Raw genomic sequence first — 16,170 nt, forward strand, 5'->3', positions numbered from 1 at the left:
TTTTGCAAGTATAGAAGATATAATAAGAAAATGCATTATAACGATGGATTTATCAAAATTCACATCCAATAAAAAGATATAGAAAGAGTTTATAGTCATTGCCTACAAACTACTTTGTAAGAAAATTTTGTTATCAAAGAAAATTTTGTTATCATTCTTTAGTTGCTGTTGAACTTGAACCCGAGCAAGTAAGCAAAATAGCCCTTTTCTTTTTTAGGCTTGTAATAAAAAGAAAAAAAAAACAAAAACAAAAACAAAACAAAATCATTACATAACACCAAAAGAATTACAAATTGACCGTCCGGTCAAAAATAGATGAGGAAATGGTCATTAAGATTATGAAATGAAAGTGCCCCCCACAATCTAAAAAAAAAAAATTCCTCAACAAAATTCACATTTGATAAAACCTACCAAAAAGTTAAGAAAAAAATCTCATTTCTGCAATATACTCTGAAAAACTAAAAGACAGCCAAGACCCTCGTGGCTCTATCAGTACCTAGTGTTTTCAATGGAAACATCTAAGGTTTAAATCTCTCCTCCCAAACTATCGAATTGTTAAAAAATAAAATGTCATTTTATTCCTAGTGCCTTCCGCCAATTAAAAATTAGACGGCAAGACAGCCAGATGCATCAGGGTGTATACTGTTAGTAACACCACAGGGATTTACAAAATGGCCCACTTTGTGAGAAAATTTTGCGAGGAGGAGACGTATTTTAAATAATTTTTTTTTTCTTGTTTTAAAGAAATTGTAAAAATGAACCAATGTGATCTCTTTTAAACAAATCTCTGTAAAGATTTCAAAACTAGTCATTACTTGCAACATCTTCATCAGATGAAGAACGTAATGAGTGCTTTGCATTAGCTGGACCAAATAGCAACTCCAAGCAGAAATCAGGCCCACATATTGATCTTCCTTTTTTCCCAACTTTATCCAATTCCCCCATAGTGAGCTGCAATTAATGTTTTAGAAAGTGTAAGATAAGTATGTCAAAATCAACTCCAAGCAGAAATCAGAAAAAGTGTCAGCTTACGCTTCAGCATTGAAAGGAGGTGATTATAGTTTATAACAACTTACTGATGCAAAAAGCACCAATGTTTACTTCTTTCGGCTTTACTTTGAGATATCAGATTTTATTTTTAATTAATTTTATGATTGAATTTATGGGTTGGAATCGTGGCTTCAAATAATCCCTGAAGCCTACTAAAAGGATGCTGCAGTGCAAATTGAATAAGAAATTTATTATTAGAGAATCTTTCTCTTGCTTGGAGTTGGTGGTGAGGCAATTAAGGTGGTGGTATTTTAAGGTTTTCAGGCAATTGTTTTCTAATATTAGAAACTGTTTTCTCTTTTATCTCTATTTTTCTACACCTGTCCTGTTCTGCATCACTTTCCTGAGTAACTACACTTCTAATAAGGGTTGTTTATTAGCAACTAAGAATTCTCTTCTTATTATTATAGATAGAATTTAGAAGGCAGACAAAGCCGTGTGTAAATAACCATAACAGTACCTGTAACAAGCTGCTCCTAATAAAAGCTGTATTGAAGCAACAATAGAAAAGTCGACCTCCAAACATTTTTTCGTAGAATATGACGCGCACATCACCGGTAACCTGTCCATCAAATATACTCAAATTAAGACTTTGGCATGGAACAATTAAGTGGCAAGGATACAAGCTTCCTTAGACACATAAGCTGTCACAAATTTCAATAGGTTCTCAAATTATAAACACTTCGAAGAAGTGGCAATGATATCCAAATTTCCCATGAACCAAAAGATTCCAGATGTAAAGACGAATTTTTTTTAAAACATGTAAATGTCTCTCAAGATTACTTTATCAATCATACTCAATTCAATACATGTACGCATAAGTCATCAATTACTTACACGTAAAGGTTGAACGAAATAATGGTCAAGGCATGTTTTCTGGTAGATTATGGCATTTTCAGTGTCCATTTGGACTACACGATTTGGTTCTTTTAACTCCAATTCCTTTTCTTCTTCATCACCTCCAATGAAGGATAGATAATACCGTGGACTGCTACCTCTTTGATAACCCTTCTTAACTTGTCTGCAGCTACTCCGTAAAACTTCCACAGATGGACGGTACAGCTGATTGGGTATCTGTAAAAAAGGGGCGATGATAAAGTTCTTGTGAGCAGATAAAGAAAGTAGCTAACCAAATAATATTCAAATCTTACAGATTGGTTCAGAAATTAGAGGATCAAAATAAGGAATTCTTGCCGGTAAACAAACAAGCAAAATGAGAACAAAAAAGAAAATAGCAACTGCATGCATGCTTCAAGACCTGTTAAGCAACTTACTTCTCATCAAAAAACAAGATAAAAACATAAACCCAAGTTCTGACATAATGGAATAACAAAGTCACAAGCTGTTGAAAACGAGTCATGTGAATTTCCCTTTGATGAATTTTAGAAAACTTGAAAACAATGATAAAGATCAGAGTTAAACTTTAACCAAGAGCTGAAATAATTGCAGAGTACATTCAACTTAATTGGAACAAAAGAAAATCTTAATGAAGTTTCAGTGTATCATGATTTCCTTATAAAGAATTACAAAGATTTGCATATGAGAAAACCAAGTCCAAGTCAGATCATAAAGCCCTTTTTTCACTAAGAACTCTTACCTCTTGCATTTCTGAGACCACAAAGAAGACTGTGTCAACATTAACCATGTCATAAAGTCGAATCCGCCACAATTCTCTGCTACATGGTTTAGGCAAATTCACATCTGGCAGTCCATTAGTATTTCCCCCAGGAGGTGAAAGTATACTCTCCCAGTATCCCACATAACGGCGTTGGCTTGGTATCGAGACCTGTGCAACATATGCAAAATAATGCATTCATTTATCAACTAATGGTCAGAAAATATTCACACCATCCATTAAAGAACAACGACAACAACCAAGTTTTGGTTCCAAAATTTTCGGTCAGCTATAGATCCTTAAGAGACCATTCAGCGTCACATGTATTCTTTTTCCACCATTCACTATCCATTAAAGAACATTTGCAGAAAACATGTAGGACATTGCACAAAAGTTCACCCAAAAAAAAAAAAAAACTGAAATTGACATTTTTCAGCAGATTTCTTTTATACATTATAAGTGGTCTTGGATGTCTCTGTTAGAAACTCCAGGAAATGTCACCTGAAGGGCATTGGTGCATTTTTTTAGCATAAAATATCTGTATATGGTATTCTGTTTGCAATTTGGAAATCTCCTGATAATCTCACATCCAAAATTCATGAAAAGTTTCTGTTTTTCTCATTCAAACTTTTGATCTGACCTGCTTTCCTTTCATTTCTTTTTTGTTTCTAAACTGCAGTTAGTTTAAATCCTATAGGTTTGATCACTAAATTCTTGAATAGTTTTAAACAATACTTGTCATATAGATTAACGCATTTGTACTCAGTTATAATTTTAAACAACACTTGTCATATAGCTTTGATCACTAAATTCTTGAATTTTAAAGGATCACTTATAATTCTATGAGTCATAAATGCCCCCGCCCGGGGTGCCTCAACGGTAAGGGAGAGTATCTAGACTAACTATAAACCCAGAAGTCCTTGGTTCAACTCCTAGCTGGGGCATTTCGTGATTTACCAGATGCCTGCTCAGTGGGATGTGTGTAGGCATCCGGGGTTTGCCCCTCAGGGGTAGTCCCACTGCCCCATAGCTTGAGGGGATTCCTTGTCATAAAAAAATAAATAAAAAAACAAAAAATGAAAAAAATTCTATGAGTCATAAGTGTCACAAATTTGAATCACTTTTGCATCTGAAGTGGTCTTAGAATGACAATATTATATGATGACAATTTCCTTCTTCTAACATCCATAATTTTTGTGTCACTCAAATTCTTATCACAATATTGTCCTGCCTAATTAAAAAAATTCCAAATAATTTCCACTGGCAAACAATTCAGAATTCTAAATTTCTCAGTAACCATGTCAGCATAGGTTTCACTGAATGAAAGGATCTGGTTTCAAAATTATCAAGCGGCTGACATTGCATTTCACTACCACACAACAAAATGATAACTTTGGCATTTTAACTTGTTTGTGTTATACCTAATATGACTTACTCCTTCATTATTGGTGGTCCGTCTATCTGCATATAACTGAAGAGCTGCATCTCCAGTCATGCCAGTGTACACTAGATAGGCACATACCATTAAGCCTGTTCGACCTTTGCCTGCCTGCAAAATTGTAGTGAGAACCACTAACACTAAGGCCAAAAAAAAAAAAAAAAATTTAATGTTTCACTAAAATTATGAAATCCAGGTTTCTAAACAGATATATACAAAGTTTGTGCATTGTATATTCAATAATTATTTTGAAACAATGGACTGTGTTCGGTGGTCATCAGCAAGTCATGCCACAATGCAATTGTATGGAGATCCATTATACTGTTGCACCAATGAAGGAAACACATGGGAATTATATAACCTGATCTTTCAGTAAACATACTAAAGCCTCTTGTGTATCTTGATATAGTATTTTGTACTTACTAAATGAGCCAAACAAATGTAAGCTAAAGAAATTATTACAAACCAAAGAATGGCAAGAGATATTTATGCTACATGCCAAGCTGCTAAGATTAATAAACAGTAGAATGCTACAAGGATCTTAAGTTGATTATTGAGGTCATGCAAACCAGTCTATGTTTTGTGGTCAGCTAAGTGGCTAGTGGAGTTGTAAGTATTGAAGCTACAATGACTAGATTTTTTAAATTTTACAATAGAAAATTGTAGATTTATCAAAAACGGATATAGGGAAAATGAAAACCACAGGAAATTGAAAAGATAACAAATAAACGAACCCTCTTTCAAATTGAAATGGCAAGTTTGCAACTATTACCATGCAGTGTACAGCCACAATATTTTTTGGATCACTTGATAGCCATGAATGTACACTTTCACAGAAAATCTTGATCAGTTGGAGAGGGGGAACATGGTTGTCATCAAAAGGATATAACTCCACTCGGCCATCAAAATTTGATGGATCGTAAGTTTCTTCTATACAAAGATTGTAAATCTGCAAGATTCCATCAAAGAAACATTATATTTACAGAGAGAGGGGAAGAAAGAGAAAAACTCTATCAATAGTATAATGCCAACATTTGCCAAGTAAGCAAAAGTGAGGTGATATAATAGATGAGTCAGGGTTGAATGTGTGCACCTTATAATGACCCTGATGTGTCATGTCCAGCACAGACTTGACCTGCCAAAGAGGATTACGAAACATTGCTCGCATACGTTCTGCAGGGAATGACATTGCAAGCACACGATCTGTGATATATGACATGTCAAGATCATAACCAGCAACAAGCATGCGCCTTCGTTGCTTAGATACCATGTTACGGATGTAACAACTTGTGCTGATATAATTAATCAGATGATGCTGTATGGTAAGTTCTTCATCCTGCCCTGGCCCTTGCTTTGAAACTTTTAACCCCATTTGGCTAATTTGGCAAAGCAAATTATAGATGATAATATACCTGTTGAAGAAAATTTAAATATAAGGTATCTGTCTATTCCGAACTATTAAGTCCAAAAGCATAGATTTTGGCTTTCCACAGTTATCAATATTTTTCTGAAAGTGACGAAAGTTCTCTTATCCAATTGACTAAAGTTAAAAAGGTCAAAATCAATGCACAAAACTCCCATTTTTGCAGAGTTAAGAGAAATGATTTGTAGGTAGCCTTACCCCAAGATGACTAGAGTTGTAGGAAAAAAAATTGCTGAACTTATTGAATGTATGAGAAGCTCTATATCAGTCAAAGACAAACATTTTGATAAACCCGACCAACAATTTCGAGAGGATGGTTGGTCATCTTTAACTCTGTAATTGAGTAGGCTGAGGTGCTATGCATCATTTCTTTCTCTCAATAAATTCTTTATTAGCTACTTATCAAAATATATAAATAAATAAAATAAATTCTTTATTAGTTGCAGTATACAATTGCAGAGTCAATAAACATTCAGAAGCTTAGGGGATTTGACTATTTGAGGAGATATACCTATGATTTATCAATTGCGGCTGATCATCCATCTAAAAATAAAGTTCAACAGTGGCTAATCAAATCGCTTCATAAATTTTTTTTGATTTATTGAGATGATTATCAAATCTTTTTTGGCTAAGGGTTGGGATTGGAACATCTTCATATTATGTCACAGGTCATTTAATGTCACTCACTATCCATTTGATCACTCTAGGAAATATGCAATACCTTGAAGAAACAGAACCACTGGAAGTCCCACCATGAAATGCCAAAATTGCTTTAAATTTCAAAACAATTCCACATATTGTAATATCTCAAAGTAATTAGTGTCATTGTTATGAACGCACAAGAATAACGTAATAAGTATAACAAAACTTCTTTCAATGGTTAGTAATTCATCCACAAACCTCCCGCCTCTATAACTCTTATTTAAAACAATACGAACTTCAATAAAACAAAAATAAAAATCATAACTTTGAATCATTTAAAAAAAAAAAAAAAAGCTTAAAACTTTTTCATGTTCCAAAACTTTCTCAAAAATAGAACAAATTGGAGGACGTGAGTTCAAGATCCACTGGGTGCGCGTAACAATCATTAAACAAAGGAAAATGGGCTTTTTTTTTTCTTTTTTTTTTTAATTATTAAAAAAAAATTGTACCTGAGGTGAACATGAAGCTTGTGATTGAGTCACTTAGAAATACCCCCAATGAAAAAAGAAAAAAGAAAACCGAGAGGGAAGAATAGAAGCAAATCCTAGGGTAAATGTATAGGAAATGATAAAACCCTAGAAAGTGCTATGTGAGAGATGAGGTAAGGGAGGGCGGGAGGTGAATATGAGCTCCTCCATATTTTGGGAGTCCCAAGAAAAAGATTGGAATTCATTTTGTGCTAATTTTGTACCTTTTTCCCTCAGCCCCAAATTTGGAGCAAATCCGGCCGAAAATTTTGCCCCTTCTTTTAATTAATTAAATAAATAAAAGCAATGGATGAAATAACATATTTTGGATGACTATTTCGTTTTGTTTTTGTTTTTTGTTTTTGAAAAAATAAAATAAAAAAGCAGACCTTGACCGTTGGAATGAATGGCGGGGAGTTTTGGTTGTGCAGGGTAACTGAAAATGTTTAGGTCATGTTTGGCTGTTGGGACATGAAGTACCTCTCTTAAGGGTTTTTTTTTTTTTTTTTTTGGGTAAAAAGGGTCTTTCTTTCTTTTTAATTTTTATTGAGGAGAAAGTATGGTGGGAAATTATTAATAGAGAATCATAAATATGTTTCTTTAATAGTATTTTCGACTAAGTTAGAAATTAGATTCTTTAATTTTATCAATTAAAATCCTAAACTTATGAAACCATTTCAATTTGAAGCCCTACCTATCTTAGTTATTCATTTATATCATTTTGGGCAATAACGAAGTAGAGACAATTTGTATTTCATCTATATAACCAACTTCAATTTTTTGGCAATCACTTTCTCACTCTACGCTAAATTTTATCTCTTAACTATCTTTATTCAATTTATACCAAATCAATTTATGAACAAATACTAAGTGAAGTAGAGTCTAAGCAATTAATGGTTTCCCACTTCTTTTTTTTTTATGCCCCATTACAGCCTAAATTTAAAATAATGAAAATGGTCAAATATTTCAAATTAAAATGATTTCATAAATTTGAGACTAAATTGATTATATAAATATATATATATATATATATATATATATTGTAGGGATGAAGGGCCCAAATAAGACTATTGGGCTGTGGACCGTGCCCGAGGACGTCAAATAGTTCGAGGACGGATAAGTACTAGCAAAGGCAGATAGATTATTGGGCCAAGGAAGAGGTCTGGTCATGATGAGCAGAAGACATTGTTTGAGGAGCAATCTCTCCTCGGCCAACAAAGTGGAGACCTAAAGTCCGACCACCCATCAAGTACTGGGTAGTAGGCAACCATGTTGGGGAGGACAAGTTTTAGAAAGAGATAAGTCAATAAAGAATTAAGAAATATCTAGGAAGAAAGCTGCTACCACCACATTGAATGCTCTGCATCTAACCCCCTGGTCGCATTAATGTGGAAGTGATACCTGAACAGTGACTTTCAGCCTTATAGCTACCTACAAAGATTTTAGGAATGTGCTAATGGGACAAGTATCAAGATTATCAATCTGATCTACACGTGGAGGGCTGAGATGAAAGAGGGAAAGGGAATATAAAAGGAAAGGACTCCATTACAGAAGGGGATGATTAGAAAAACCAGAAGAAAAATCACTGTGTAACCTAGAACTGGAATTTTTGTATAAGTCTAAGAGAAATATATAAGAATAGACCTTCCTCGGACTTGATTGAGGAGCACTTTCTTTTTCAAACTGTTTGTTTTGTTCATCCTAATATTAACTAGCCTATTATGATCAACATCCTAACTCATTGAATGTTCAGTAACAGGCCCACTCTTTAACAAATTTATTATTTTGGGCTCATTAGGCCATTGTCTAAACTATTTAGGCTTTGGATGAAATCATGTCCTTACATATATATATATATATATATATATAAAAGATCTAATTTGAATTGTGGTATAAATTTTAGTCATTTTTATATAATTTTTCTTAGTATTTTTTAATATAAAAATATTGATGATGCCGTAAATATCACTAGTGAGCCACACGATCTTCACACGCTCATAACGATACTTGCACAATAAAAAGAGAAGACCTAACAGAGAGCATCGGTGTGGTGTCAGCCGAATACCCTCTGAAGGTTAAGTTAGAACTATTCTCACAACTCTAGAGTGCTAGAGAAGGGTAAACTATGCGTACCTCGACTTGTAAAGATATTTGGGCTTTTATAATAGTAGAAGGTTGACATCTCTTCCAAGCTTGACATCTCTTCCTTGGTGTAGAAGTTTTTTTCTTATAAGAATCCTCTTGAATTGTCCCAAACGTGATGGACAAAACATTTTCTTATAGAGAAGATCTTCATTAATGCACATATCCTCCGGAATCCTCTTTGTGCTAGGATTCCATTTACCTTGGGATTTTATGGTGACTAAGTGTGTGTCGCAAGTATTTCTCATTATGGTTTCTAGCTGCCACGTGGGTGCTCGATCCGTCCTTGTTGCATCCATTTATGCAGGATCCGTCCATAATAGACCTTGCACAAGTTGGGCCCATCCTCTATCGACCCGCAGATGTGGAACCATCAAGCCCATTTCATGGAGATCTGTCAACCTAGATTTTTACCCTCTTCAAATATGATAAAATTTGAACTTATTGACACATTATATGATAATTATTTTTTACTATCAAGCTAAGACATTAATAGGTTCCAAAAAGAAAAAAATAAAAAATAGGTTCGTCTTTTTTGACTAGACAAGATTCAATCTCATGTTCTTTATTCAATAGCAAAAAACTCTATCAATTAAGTTAATTAGTTTCCATATCTTTAATATTATTTACATAGGGGACTTATATTATCAACAAAACTTGATTTTCTTGTATTTGCTACTAAATATTTCCATATAACTAATATAAGTATGTTTAATCTTGAAAGTTTTGTAGATTCAAAATTTTGGAACTGAATAATATGGGAAAGGATCTCCACCCATTTAAATCTTTCAACTCCCTTCAATTTTAATTCAAATGTAATATATATGACATTTAAATAATCCTACGGTCTTAAAACACTCAAGTAAAGTACACAAAATCAAATAAACACCACGTGTCGAACATCTTACAAAAAAATGGAAGAAATTAGAGGATTTTAATCCATATGTTAGTTTGGAAAGCCTGCTACTAAGCATTGCGCTGTAGCTCTCATATGTAGCTCTACACTCCATATAAAATATGTAAAGGAAAGAATCATCCAAATTTTAGTTAATATTAGTAGTGAGATGACTTTAAAACTAACAAAAAATAAATTTTTATTATTCTTTGAGGAAAGACGCAATTTTCTATCTCTCATATTTTACATCCAATGCGATTTCCATGGCTTCATCGGTGACTCTAGGGGTTGACACGAACAAGATTTTATTGACTAATGGGGTAGAAAAGAAAGATGAAGAAAAGATTTCAGACATGATTTTATTCTAGATGGTCATGTGGCCTTATCGACATGAACATTGCAGCATACTGCAGAAGCCTTCTCTCACTGCTTCCATTTTCAGTGGCACAAGGAATCATTGGACCCCTGGTCCTCATCCTGTACCTGCGCCAACCTAATTGTATAATCACAGCAGCCCATGTTCGCCAATTAGATGAGTAATATCTCGCAGTTCGCTTGAGTCTCTCATTGCCAAATTTGTAGCGGAAATGATCAGTGATGTACCTAAGATGGGCAGAATCAAGGCTAAATGCTTCTGTTGATTCAATGCAACTAAATGTTGCTGATGAAGCTGGAAGGCGATCCATAAACGGGCGGCGAAGGCACCAAGAGAGAAGTTCATCACCTAAAAATCCTCCAGGTTCAAGTATACTTGTGGCCACCATGCCTTTGCTTAGGCTTTGACTACGTTTTACACGTCCACGAACAATGAACATTATCCTCAGTACAGGATCTCCTTCTCTGATTATCTGTATCATGGAAATATTTAGAAAGTCAAAGCATATTCATAGTAGTTTGTGATGTGGTAATGTTAAGATTCTAGCAGTATAATTGTGCACCTTCTCGTCTTTAGAGAAGACAAGAGGCTTAACCCGATCACAGATGTTGTCAAGAATAAGATCATCCAAGTTGTGGAAGAGTGGCACCTATCAAAATTGAAATCACATTAGTTTAAATCAGTCATAATTTCAGAGTCCTGTAATTTATTGGAGAAGGAATAGGATGATTGATTTCTTGGTCATAGAACTCCTTATGATAAGGACTTCTATATTAGATGTTGTTTCTAATCGAATGTGTTCCAAATCACATGCTCAATAATTTTACCTTCTTTACAAGGTCTAGGCAGAGATAGCGCTTAATGTCCCTTCGAAGACCTTCAGGAAGGTCTTTGATCATTTCCATCTCATCTTCTCCCCCCATAATTGCCCATCTTTGGCGTTCAAAATGGCGAACTCTTTGTCTTAGTCGAGAAGGCAACTGTCTCCGCCTCATCCACCATTCCATGTCTCGACATCTCAGCTGCATTTTTCTCTTCTTTGCCATGACTGCATGCAAGAATACCTTCATAGCAGCAACAGGTCCTCATTGTTAGACCATGCTTTACCTCCAAATTTGCATGTTCAACAAATGATTAATTTAAGCATTGATAACAATTAATAAAATGCGCACACCTGGATATTCCCTATCAACAACGTGAAGAGCATCAGGCCACTAAGTACAATAATTATGCTGAAAATGACTTCTAGCCAGTGACTTGTGGGCTCAAGATCATTGCCGAAAGTGCTGTAAATTGTAACAAGCATGTTTGAAAGAGGATCTTAAGATTGTCAAGGCATAATAAGTAAATGTAAATCCTATCTTAAAATTTTTTACTGGGCCATACGGCATGGAATTTAAACATCCTCAATGGCATAATTTTCTTGAATTCCAGTTTTTATCAAGTTTTAGCACCCTTCTAGGTAGATGATGGAGTTCTTGGATCTCAACATTTTAGAGTAGAATTTACATCATTGTCTAAGGCTTGAATTATTAAAGCTTGTCTAAACAGAGATTTTAAAGGCTCAAATTCTGATTTCTAGCCACAGCAGAGAAGAGACCATCAAAAAAGGCTTAAAACAACCTATCCTGAAATTTCATTGTACTTTCAAAATCAAATTTAACTAAAACTAATGTCAAAGATGCGAAGCCTAAAAAATCTTGCACCCGGAATGCCAATCAAAAGATAAAATCACTCCAAGGCAAGTAGTATCGTTTTCAGAGAAGTGCCGTTAATTTCCAGGAGATACATTCACCTAAAAGTTGAATATGTCTTCAACTAATTATTTTGAAGACAAAATTATGAATCTTTATAATTTACCTGAGAGTCATTAAGCCCCAAAATATGGGATAAAGGATCTTAACAGAAACTGAGTTACTAGAAATGACTGGAAGAGCCCACTGGTAGATCCCATAATGGAATGGCCCATTAACATCTAAGCACAATGGCTTTCTGAGCATGGTTGTTGAGTTACCACCACATGGATTTCCAGCTGTGCCTGTAGGTACCAGAAACTGGTAACAAACCTCCTCGGAGCAAGACAATGAGAGATTGCACTTATCTCTTCTCTCACACTGTTGCTGGAGGCACGATGCTACACGTTGTATTGCAAGGACATACCAGCATCCTCCAGCAACCTGTTGACAGGAATCAGCACTCGTTATCAACAAGATCAAGATAGTCCCCAAATTGGTCTAAAGTGGAAGCTTAAGTTCTATACAAATACAATGGTAGATTAAAAAGTAGGCTTACATGAGAGGCAATGAAGTAGGCAATAAGATTGAGGCCAAAACCCCACCAAATGGTGCCAAAGATGTAACCTGTGACTTTTTGCATTCTTCTCATCAAATAAATGCTGTGATAGACCTTGGGGAGGTATTGGAACAAGAATATTAATAGAAGTATTGTCATTATCACTTTAATCTGCTCTTCTCTTATCAACCTCGGTACTACTAACCAAAATACTGCCTGCAAAAGAAACAAGAGAAATAGTATGATCAAAGAAACTACCATAGAAAGTAATAAAAATAAGAATAGATGGGATGATTTGAGCAAACTAAGTAGCTAGTGTCCCCGCAATTTTGCCACTATAACATGTTGAATTTAAAAGAGAAATAAATCAATAACTTCAGTTTAACAGTGTGCTTTGGAACACATGTGGATCTCACATTTCATGAGAAGGTGGTTTCATAGAACCACTCCTTTGAAATACCTCCTCCATAGCGTAAACATCATTATTGCCTTATTGAAGTGATCCGTGAAGATGGAGGATTACATACACTAGGGAGAAAAGCCAAGTACTCAAAAAGCTATGGACACTAATTAACTTTTGCAAAAAAAAAAAAAAAAAAAACAGTATTTTAGAGAAACCCACTAAACCATATTTTGACTAACTTATTCCCTTGACATGATCTAAGGAATCGAGTATTTCATTCTAATCAACCTTTATCTTTATTTACCAGGCCTGAATGCCAGGGCACACCTGAGGATTAGGAGCCTTGTATTCAGAATTTCAGATTATGTGTGGCTTAACCCATCAATAACACCAAAAACACAATTATAAGACAGATTATTTGTTTAAACCCACCCCCCTCCCACCCCCGCCCCCCCAAAAAAAAAAAAAGAATCTTTGACTCTTTGCACCTTTAGATGATACTATATATATGTAAGTAAAAATATGCACATGAGTTTTGTATTACAATTTCAATAAAATTAAGATAGATAATTGATGCCGATGGGACGTCGTCCCCTTAATAATGCTTTCTTTCACGAGACGCAATCCCCAGTTATTTGTGAGAAATTTATGTAGTGCCTAAAGAGAATATGCTTTAGTAAATAGATGTAATACACAGAAAGTGTATCCAAAAGAAGTTACCAAATCCACTCTTCAAAAAAAAGAAGTTACCAAATCCAGCCACAAAAACAGAAAAAGAAAAAGAAAAATTATTTGTAACAATGCATGGAAAGTCCTCACAAATTAAAATGATCATGATTTGACATTTAAAGGCTTAAGCTTCTTCTATTCAACAATAAAGCTATCTATTATTTTCACCATGATGGTTTTACTAAACAACTAATCAAAATCGTCATGAAAGCAAACAAAACAGTTTCTATCAAGTTAGCCATTAATTACGATGAAAGATGCCTTTTTTTTTTTTGCTCTAGCTCTATATCAATTATTTCACCAAAAACAAAATGGAAATATTCAAACTAACAAACATATGGACAGCTTCACACACAACCACACATCTCTGTTAGGCCACAAGACCATTTCTTTTTTGCACTATCGCTCTTGAATATTGTCCTTCATGGGGCCAGATCTCTATAGATAAAAACCAAAAGGCACAAAGCACAACCATTGGTTTGCTTCTTCTTTTTTTCACCACGTTGTACTCGTGTCATTTTGGAATCCTATATATAATTATTGATGCCAAAACTCAGCAACTTCATCATAGCAAACAAGAAACAATTACCACTAGCTATATAAATTTTTTTCACTTTTTTTTTTTTAAACAATAATTACCACAGTAGTATCAAGACTGGATAATAGTAAATTGTGTTATTATAGTAATATATATATATATATATATTTACTGCTACAAGTAGAGAAGTAGTAATAATTAAAGAACAGTTACTGCACAGAACAACGGAAGTACACGTGCAGTATGTTTTTCCCTGTGACGGTTACTGCATACTGAAAAAGGGAGTGAACGGTACACACACACAAACACACACCGAACCAACGCAGAAACGGGGGTTGGGTTGGGTGGCAGTTACGTACGTAAAATAAAGAAATTAATTAAAGAGGGTGAAAGAAAGAAATTGATAGGTGGGTACCTGAGGGACAGGGAGGATGACGAAGGCGTCGAACCAAAAGCCCTTGAGAGAGCGAACATAGTGAGAAGCTATGGCACGTGCGTCCCATACCAGTTTCCCGCATCCCACAACCAGCGACTCCCTCGACACGTACGCCACCCTAAACTGCAGCCACAGGTGGCAGAGGTGCACCGCGTCTACGCAAGTCCGGAGCACCGTCACTATGGCCGCCAATCCACCGTCCATGTACAGGCACGGTTCCCCACCTCTTCCTATCGACAGCGCGTAGAAGAACAGCGGGTCCACCGCCAACGCCATCCCCCGTGCCAGCAAGAACGCTCTGTTCCAACGTTGCACGCGCTTGCTCCTTGGGTCCAACACTCGGCCGAATGGTCCCGACGGTGGCCCTCCTCGGCTCGGGTTTCTGCTCCTGGTCTTTATGGGTGCTAGGTACGAACCCGCTCCGGCCTCCCACTCGGGTTGGTGGGCACGGTCGCAGCTCGTCGAGTGGAACACCGGTACGCCCACTTGGGTGCATGCGTAGCATTCCACGGAGTTCGAAATGGGGTTGTCCTCGTTCACATTATTAGCGTTGTTGCTCTTGCTGCTGCTGCTGCTGCTGTTGTCACTGTCACTGGTTGTGAAATTCTGGCGACCACGTAGTCCAAGACATCTGTAAATACATTAAAAAAAACAAGCAAACAAACAAATAACGAGAATATATTATCAGAACCCATTGAAGAAAACATATATGTGACCAAATACTGAATGGTCTGTCAAGGATTCGTAACTGAATTCAAAACTTGTTGTATCATATCTATAAATATATAGTTCAAAAACATGCATTTTTTTTTTTTTTTTTGTATGATGAAATTAAAGAGAGAGGGTGGAGTTAATTAATTAGTTACCTTGAGAGGGAAAAGTGGAAGTTGGGATAGGAAGGCATGGTGGAAAGAGTGGAACCATGGGCGAAGAAAGAGTGTTTGTGTGTTTTTTGTTGTTTGTGCGTGTATGGGAACAAAGTGAGAGAGTGGTGGGGTGGGTATTAAATATTAAGAGAAGAGAAAAAGTGAGGTGTGGGGGACTAGATAGGTTTTGTTTTGGAAAGGATTTAAATAAAGAGCGAGTACTAGTACTGTTGTGTTGTGTGTTGTGTCAGTTAGCACATGAAGAAGAAGAAGGTAGGTAGGAGAGTGGAGAGAGTTGTCCTGGAGTTTCTTATGAGCGTGAAGAGGTAAGCAAAGTAAGTAGTAACTAGCTATCTTCTCACGGAACGTGGTGGTGATGGTATTGGTGGGGTTCAATATTGTCCGGTGAGGCAGCTGGGTCCACTACCGTTCAAGTGATTACTGACCATTCGAGACAAACGCAAGTAGAGCAGAGTAGGACCACTCCCGCTCGGTAATATCACACTTCACAGCTCATCCTATTTTTTGATTTCTAGTTTGCATTTTCTCTAACCTCTCGACTGTGCCATAGATGAATTATATATGCATGCTTATGATTTTTTGTATGTTAAGTCCTAATCATTTATCACATCCTCTATGACTATCTTCTTCTAAACTTTTGTTTTCTCTTTTTTAATGAAAAATATCATTGGAATCTAGTTTAATTCAAAACCCCACTAGAATCCCTTTTGATTTTATGGTAAAATTATGCAGGTTGTTTCCGGGCTATTTCTCACTCTAGTTTTGAAATTGAAAAAT

At 35.7% G+C, this 16,170-nt stretch overlaps 2 protein-coding genes across 3 annotated transcripts; both read right to left on the reverse strand.

Annotated features, from left to right (window-relative positions):
- Positions 1-722: 722 nt before the first annotated feature.
- Positions 723-6,867, reverse strand: LOC115978227 (phosphatidylinositol 3,4,5-trisphosphate 3-phosphatase and protein-tyrosine-phosphatase PTEN1). Of its 2 annotated transcripts, XM_031100244.1 has the most exons (8): positions 6,678-6,867; positions 5,197-5,515; positions 4,876-5,052; positions 4,101-4,214; positions 2,648-2,836; positions 1,888-2,124; positions 1,511-1,612; positions 723-951 (listed from the first exon to the last, which is right to left on the reverse strand). In XM_031100244.1, exons 2-8 carry the CDS (start codon positions 5,473-5,475, stop codon positions 805-807), a joined length of 1,245 nt encoding a protein of 414 aa, XP_030956104.1. In that variant the 5' UTR covers positions 5,476-5,515; positions 6,678-6,867; the 3' UTR covers positions 723-804. The 2 variants fall into 2 exon arrangements, with proteins under 2 accessions (XP_030956104.1, XP_030956105.1); XM_031100245.1 differs by lacking the exon at positions 4,101-4,214.
- Positions 6,868-9,906: 3,039 nt separating this feature from the next.
- Positions 9,907-15,642, reverse strand: LOC115975570 (cyclic nucleotide-gated ion channel 2-like). The gene is made up of 8 exons (XM_031096405.1): positions 15,373-15,642; positions 14,486-15,137; positions 12,401-12,616; positions 11,969-12,285; positions 11,283-11,394; positions 10,936-11,172; positions 10,671-10,757; positions 9,907-10,580 (listed from the first exon to the last, which is right to left on the reverse strand). The coding sequence occupies exons 1-8, from the start codon at positions 15,408-15,410 to the stop codon at positions 10,092-10,094; spliced, it is 2,148 nt and encodes a 715-aa protein (XP_030952265.1). The 5' UTR covers positions 15,411-15,642; the 3' UTR covers positions 9,907-10,091.
- Positions 15,643-16,170: the final 528 nt, after the last annotated feature.

The sequence above is a fragment of the Quercus lobata genome, chromosome 2 (assembly GCF_001633185.2).
Source record: "Quercus lobata isolate SW786 chromosome 2, ValleyOak3.0 Primary Assembly, whole genome shotgun sequence".
Taxonomy (NCBI): domain Eukaryota; kingdom Viridiplantae; phylum Streptophyta; class Magnoliopsida; order Fagales; family Fagaceae; genus Quercus; species Quercus lobata.